General features: G+C 51.9%; 1 protein-coding gene across 1 annotated transcript in view; it reads right to left on the bottom strand.

Annotated features, from left to right (window-relative positions):
- Positions 1-7,068: 7,068 nt before the first annotated feature.
- The window catches only part of SUSD4 (sushi domain containing 4), a 133,322-nt gene continuing 132,890 nt past the window's right edge, over positions 7,069-7,500 (bottom strand). The window contains exon 10 of the mRNA XM_060088643.1: positions 7,069-7,097. Within this exon, the coding sequence (XP_059944626.1) occupies positions 7,069-7,097 (29 nt within the window). The remainder of the gene's footprint in view (positions 7,098-7,500) is intronic.

The raw sequence follows: 7,500 nt of genomic DNA, 5'->3' as shown, positions 1-7,500 counted from the left end.
ACCGAGCAGGCAGATTTAACTCCATGTCTGGGGCACTGTCTGGGTGAAACAACTTTTGAGTGGGTGTTCCAGGCTAGGCATGGCTCCAATCACTGTACACAGATTAACTTGTTAGTTCCTCCCAGCACGGCTGTGAATTAGGTCCTATTATTTTCCATGTTTTACACTTGGGGAAATGGAAACAGAGAAAGGTCATGGCTAGCAACCCCCTGAGACTGTGTCCCTTTAGACTGAGATCGTCATCTACAGTGGGGGAAGAGCAGCTACTGTGTGCACAAAACGATGACCATCTGAGCTCCCATCCCTGGCTCTGGGAAACCTTCTCTGCCTCCCAGACAGGGCTGGTGGCCCCTCCTGTACTTGCCAGGCCACACCTCCACCTGGTCTATCATTTCTTGGGTGTAGGTGTCATCTCATCCACTTAGGGACCCTCAGCATGCAGCTCAGTGATGCTTCACGGGCTCTCTGTTAAAGTTGATGAGGGAACGGGAAGGACTTGAGAACTGAGGGGTGGAAACAGTTAGAAAGTGTGGAGGAAAGATGCAAGTCCTAGGGCCCTGGAGCCTGAGGGTTAACAAAAGTTTACAGGGCATGTGTGGCCCAATCTCAGTTAAAGGCCAAACGGAGGGGATGACATAAGGAAGCAGTTTGTCACACCCCAGAATGTGATCTTGAGGGAAGCTGCCGACTGTTCTTTCCTCAGTCCTTGGGTGGCCTGGGGAGGGGACCTGGTAATCGACTCCCTGGCTTCTCACACTCTTCTCCAGCCCATGAGCCAAGAAGCCTAGGAAGTCTTTGAAGTTTCTAGTTGTGAAAATTGGCTGCCTTCCTTGTTGTCCTTTTAAAAGCACAGAGATGTAAAAGACATGGAGGAGACTCACTTGCATATTTCTAAGTGAAAGAAGCCAGTCTGCTAAGGCTACATAGTGTATGATTCCAACTATGCGACATTCTGGAAAAGGCAAAACTATGTAGACAGTAAAAAAGATCAGTGGGTGCCAGGGGCTCAAGGGGAGGGAAAGATGAATAGGTGGAGCACGAGGTATGCTCAGAGCAGTGAAACTACTGTATATGATACTGTCATGGCGGATACATGACACTGTACATTTGTCCAAATCCAGAGAATGGATGACACCAAGACTGAACCCTGGTGTAAACTATAGAGTTTAGTTAACATTAACGTATCAATATGGGCTCATCAATTGTAGCAGGTGGGGACTTCCCTGGCAGTCCAGTGGTTAAGACTGCGCTTCCACGGCAGGAGGCATGGGTTTGATCCCTGGTCGGGGAACTAAGATCCTGCAAGCCTCGTGGCACGGCCCAAAAAAAAAAAAAAAAAATAGTAACAGGCGTATCAAATTGTGCTGAGAGAGGGGGGATCTGATGAGAACTCTGTACTTTCTGCTCAACTTTTCTATAAACTACAACAGCTCTAAAAAACAAAGTCTATTAAAAAAAAAAAAAAGCACAAGTCTCTGTGTCCGCAGCTGCAGCGTAACCAGGAAATACAGCCGATCTGTTAACGCGAAGTCACAGGAACGTGAGAACTATGGGCAAGGACAGCCTGCTCGCCCCCAGCGATGAATGCAGTGATAAAAACAGGCACAGCCAACGGGAACCTGGTGCATGTCTGCTTCCTTCCCATCCCCCAGCCCCCAAAGTACACAATAGGTGAGCAGACTTCATAGTGTGGACAATGCTACACAATAGTAAAGAATTTGTGGGCAAAATCAATCTAATAGATTTGTTTGGGCTTTTAGTTGCTTCCGGTCATCAGGGTGAAATGGACTCTGGGAGGGGCACTCTTAGCGTCTGCTTCTGGCCAAGGGTCCAGGTGATGCCCCAGATGGCCAGAATTGCCCGTGTCTTTTGTCTCCCCCACCCCCATCCCGACTGAGATGGCTGCAGGTTTTCTAGATGGTAGATCCCTCCACCAAGGGGATGTTGGGTGGGGGCTGCTCCTGGGCCCCAGCTGCTCAGTGGGAGGAGAGTGTGGGGACACTGTAGGTGGGGGGAAGGGTGGGAGTGGGCGCTGCGAAGAGAGACCTTGGGGATGGGGATGCGGATGTTTGACTCTGGATTTTTTTTTTTTTTTTTTTTTTTTTTTTTTGGTACGCGGGCCTCTCACTGTTGTGGACTCTCCCGTTGCGGAGCACAGGCTCCGGACACGCAGGCTCAGCGGCCATGGCTCACGGGCCCAGCCACTCCGTGGCATGTGGGATCTTCCCAGACCGGGGCACGAACCCGCGTCCCCTGCATCGGCAGGCGGACTCTCAACCACTGCTCCACCAGGGAAGCCCGACTCTGGATTTTTTTAAAAAAGCCGGGAAAGAGAATTTCACCGTCAGAGCTGGAAGAGCTCCGAGACCATCTGTTCTACCCTCTCACTGTACCGCTGAGGAACCAGAGGCCTGGAGGGTCCCCCACCCCCCAAGACCCGGTGGCGCCCTCAGCTGGGTTCAGATGTCCCGGACTCCTAGGCGTGCTGCACAAAATGGAGCAGGCCTGCAGAACGCTCTCAGACCTGCTCATCTACCGCCATCTCACCCCAGCACTTCCCTGCTTCACACCTCTGTGACTTCCCATTCCCCAAAGGGAACCACCTGCCTCCTTAACATGGCACCAGGCTTCCAGGGTCTGGTCCTGAGTTATGCCTCCAGTCGCTCCCCACACCCCGCCTCCAGGCCCCGAAGCACAGAACTACTCTCCCATTTCCCACCCCCCAGCCCTCCTCTACCTCCCCGCAAGCCTGTGCTCCTCTCCCCCCTTCCCCGAGCATCCCATTCAGCCTGCTCCCAGCTGGGCCGCTGTGCCCATGGGCAGTCCCTGAGAGCCCAGGTCTGGGTCCAGCGTCCTTAGCTTCGGAGCTCTGGGTCTGTATCTGCCGGTTTCCCAGTCCTTATTTCCACTGGACTGGAGAGCGCTAGACCCCGCCTAGCCCATAGCAGGTGCTTAATAAATATTTATTGACTGAACAGGGTCTATAAATATTCTTATGGGCTCCAAGAAGACAGTATCAATCTCCTTCCCTCAGGCTCCATTCCATCCCCCTTTGCCCCAAGCTCTTAAAGCATCTGCTCGTGTTCGGGTTTCTTTATCCCAGCCTCTTGGAGGACCAGGGACCAGAGTTCCTGCAGGCTCTGAACACGTGGATGAGGCACTAAACAGGGCAGGTTGGGCTCCTACGCAGGTAGCTGGGCCCTTCTCTGGCCACTTAACACTGTGCGCTGCAGGTACCCAGGGACTGATTTTCCAGCCCAGTGTGGAGATGGTCCACTGCCTGCCACAGCAGTTCAACATGGCCCCAGTGACGCTGCACACTCTGTGTTAAGCTTTACGGTTTCCGTGCGATCGTGCTCAGCATCCGCCCTCCCTGACAGGTAACGGCTGCTCCCCGGAGCCCTGTTCTGTCTGCTAGAGCAGGCATCTTTCCCTTGGACTTCTCTCTTTATCACCTTGGAAATGCATGGGCATTAACTTTTATGCTTGAAATCCAAAAGAGACAATAAAATTAGGGGAGCAGGTTAGTGTTAATCTACAGGGCTGCCTGTGGAGGTGATCTGAGTCCTTCAGAGTCCTTGGAGGAATTTCTGAGGTTGTCCTGACCTCCCTGAGCAGAACTTTTTTTAGCACTCAAGTGAGAGCTATGCTGGGAGGGAAGGCAAATGCCCAAAGGATTGACAACTTCCCTCTGCATGGAAAGCTTGGCTTGTAGAAGTCAGGGAGGTGCTCCTGGCAAGAGGGTCTGGGGGAATAGGATGGCACATCTCAGCCTGCCTGCTTGGGGCAGCCCAAACAAGCTTTGTCTACAAACACTTTGGAGGGTGGTGGGGACCAAGGCAGGTCAACGGTGCCTAGAGCTGCACTGAGTAAATCACCCACGTGACACCCTCTTTCACCGTGGGGAACAAGTGGAGAGCAGCGGCCATTGGTCAGATGCTGACTGTGCGCTGTGACTTACGTTAGCTGTCATCCTCACTACGGCCCAGCGGGGAAGGCAGAGGTAAACCATCTCTAGTTTCTGCATGAAGAAATTGAGGTTTGGGGTGGGGGGCAAGAACTCGTCCAAGTGCACAGCCAGTTAGTGGCAGAGCCAGATTTTGAAGCAGGTGATGGCCCGTTCCAAAGCCAGTGCTCTCCCGGGATGCCGCACCATGCTGCAGGGGTTGCCTTGGGACCCAGACGTCCTGGGAGTAGGGCTGCCTAGCATAGCCAGGTGTGGAGGGAGGGAGCAGAGGAGCAGGAGAGGCCTCCAGGCTGGCAGGCTGTGGCCTGTGAACCTCTGCATGTCACTCCCAACTGTCCAGGTCTGCTGTGTGCCCGGGGGCAAAACACTTCTGCAGGAATAGGAGGCAGTCCTGTCCATGTGCCAGCTGCTGGGATGGGTGTAATTAAGTGGAAAAGGCTCTAAAGAGCCCACACCAGCCAATCACAACCTTGCAATTAAAACAAGCTACATGGAAGTGAAGTGTGAAGACATCCCGTGACTTCTGCCTGGCGTGCATATGACGGGGAGCCGGTCAGCCGGAAAACTGCTGCCCTGCAGTTCTTGCTAACAGGCACTTGTGTAAACACCTCAGGCTGACGCCTTGGAACACCCCGGTTCTCAGCACGCTCCTGACCGTTGCCCTGCAGATGCCTCCCTCTCCCAAAGCAGAAAGCACTTTAGGTGGGGATGGCTCTCTGCATCCAATTCACAATACAGCCCGGTGTGTTCTCATACCTACTAATTCCTGGGGCAGGGTGAGAATGATTCTGTTTATACCCAGAGGGCCTCCAGGACTGTTACATGAAAAGAGCCAGAAGCATGACATGCTTGGGATAGCATGAGGATGTTCTCCTGCCACAGCAGCTCACTATAATGAAAAAAAAAATCATGGCAAACAGTATTTGTGACTGAGACTCTGATGTGGCCACACACTAAAGGGACTGAGGGGAGGATCCAGGCAATTCGGTTGGACATCATCTGACTCTGTCACTGAGCAGGCATTTCCTTCCTACCAGCCTCTGTGCTTAGAACAACGTTGACACTAACACCTGGATGTATGTTGCACCTGTGCTACCTGTCTCCCAGGTGTGGGGGGCTGAAGAGGCATCCCTGTGCTCGGCTCACACGCTGCATGCTGCCGCTCTCTACTTTGGGAGAGCATTTTCTGGAAGGAGGCAAGGCCAGCCCCCAGAGACAGCCTTGCAGGCTTCTTTGGTGGGAAATGAGGCACTTACCTGGTGGTCTCTGAGACACACTCTCCATTTAGAGGGAACGAGGGGAGGACAGGTGTGGCGTGGAGAAGAGCTGAGAGCTGCCCGACAGGGACCCCGGGAAGGCTGCTGGCGGCAGGGGGCAGGAGGGTGTGGGCTGCCCACAGTGAACTCTGGACCCCGGTCCCACCCAGCCACCTAGGCCGTCTGTCTTTCAGCTGGCCAGATGGAGTTTAAGCATCCATGAAAACCAGCTTCCGGCACTAAACGATGTTACAATTACCAAACACCTTTACCCACTCGCTCAGCTGTGGCTGCTGGTGGCCCTGCTGCCCAGGGCATCGGGCCGGGCATGCCCTTTCCTGTTCCCTCCTTCCTTCAGCCTCTGGTTCTGGTCCTCCGCTGTCTCCATCCCCTGGGATCACTGCCACTGCCCCTCCCTGCCTACCCAAACCCGCTGCACTAGTGAAGCCACGCTTCAAACTGTCATTTTCTTTTTAATTTTTAATCAGTCTGTATCGAGAAAAAACAGGATTTGATCAAGCTTCCAGCTCTCACCGCCCTATCCGCATAGCAATTTTATGGATCAGAGTTTTGACTGTATTTGTCTAAAACCCAGAGGAGAAACGGAATCAGCTCCACAGATCAACATGTACATGTATTCGAAGAGACACTTCAAGACTCGGGAAATGTTTTTTATCAATCATTTTCTTAGGAACGACACCCAGTGGGCCCTGGGAGGGTGCAGTGCGAGTGCTGGATGGACGGGTGGGTGAGACAGCCGGAGGCCTGGGAAGCAGGAGTGGAGAGGTGTCTGTCTTCGGAGCCTGTGGACTTCACAGGACAAAATAAAAGGGGGGAAAAATCCAACCTCATATTTTATTTGGAGGGAGAGGAATATGTTTTCAGATACAATTTCTGTTTTGGAAAATTAAATCTGTCTGAGTTTGGCAGTGGGGGCAACAACCCTAATAGTTCACTGGAGATGGACTCACGACTCAAATAAATTGTCAAGTGGGATCTTTTCAAAATGCCGAAACAAAACATTACCTTGGTTACTTCTCCACCATGAGATGCTATTTGAACACACTCTGACCATGTGTAATGTCACAAGATTTAGCCAATGCCATGGATCCGTGTGCTAGACCATGAATACAAATACTGATGATATTTCACCAAAGGACAGCACAGAGGACAGGAGCTCTACTTGTTGAAGAAACTTCCAGAAAGCCGAGTCTGTCTGAGTCTTTCCTTTCCTTTCTCAGTGGAACCGCCACATCCCGCTTTAGTCTTGCCTTGAGCAGAGTTGTCCAGCCCAAGGAAGACTGTCCAAAGGACACCCCAGAACCTTCCTTGGGGAGCCTGCAGGGGGCGCTCTGCTGCTCTTCCAGCAGCTCAACACAGACTTCCTGCAGAGGCTGATCCATCCTAATTTGGCGTCCAGAGACAGTTTGAAGCAGATTTGAGAAGCGATTTACATATGTGACATGCTTTCAGAGGAGGCGGGTAGTACTCGTAAGTCAGCGGGATGTGGGATTTGGTGGGATATGCGTGGAACCGTCTGTCCCATGTTCCACAGCCCAAGATGCACTTAACACCTTCATCCAGGACCACACAGGGTCTCCCCTCATCCTTTCTGTTCCTCACTGGTCTTGGCAAATCCTCAAGTTTCATGTAAAAGCACTGCCACTGCCCTTGGTGACAGCCTCACTGTTGAGTCCGAGATGTACGATGTGAGTCACTGTCCCCATGTTGAGAAATTAGAAAACTTCCTCCATCCCCCCCAAGCTCTGTCCTCCAGAGGCCTCACTCCAAAGTACAAGGTGCCCATCCCCAAAGGGGCAGCAGAATCATCAGGACTTTTTCCAGTTATGGATCTTCTTCCATTAGAGGGATCTCTGTAAAAGAAGAGATGGTTATTATACTAATACACCGGAAGACACCGCAAAGATCTGGAATCGTGAGCTTTAGTAAAATGTCTACAGTTCCTACAAATCAGTGAGAAGAAGAAAATGCTAGGTTCCACATATCAGTGAACAAGCAAATAAACCGACTCCTCTGTACAACGTTATTTGCTGGAAAATATACTCAGCTCATAAAAAATAAACTGTGAGGCTTCGACCTTGCACCCTAATGGTCATACAAACCAAAAGGTTCCAAGTTCAAGTACAGAGAGGCAGGGTGGTACTGGAGAAAAGGAACTCTATGAGGAACCAGGGGACCCCTGTTTCCATGTGGTTACTGCTACTTACTGTCAATATGAGCTGGAATGAGTGTTCTCGTGTGTAAAGTGGTGCTGGT

The sequence above is a fragment of the Mesoplodon densirostris genome, chromosome 2 (assembly GCF_025265405.1).
Source record: "Mesoplodon densirostris isolate mMesDen1 chromosome 2, mMesDen1 primary haplotype, whole genome shotgun sequence".
Lineage (NCBI taxonomy): Eukaryota > Metazoa > Chordata > Mammalia > Artiodactyla > Ziphiidae > Mesoplodon > Mesoplodon densirostris.
The sequence above is the reverse complement of the archived record's forward strand: the minus strand, read 5'-3'. Positions and strand labels throughout refer to the sequence as shown.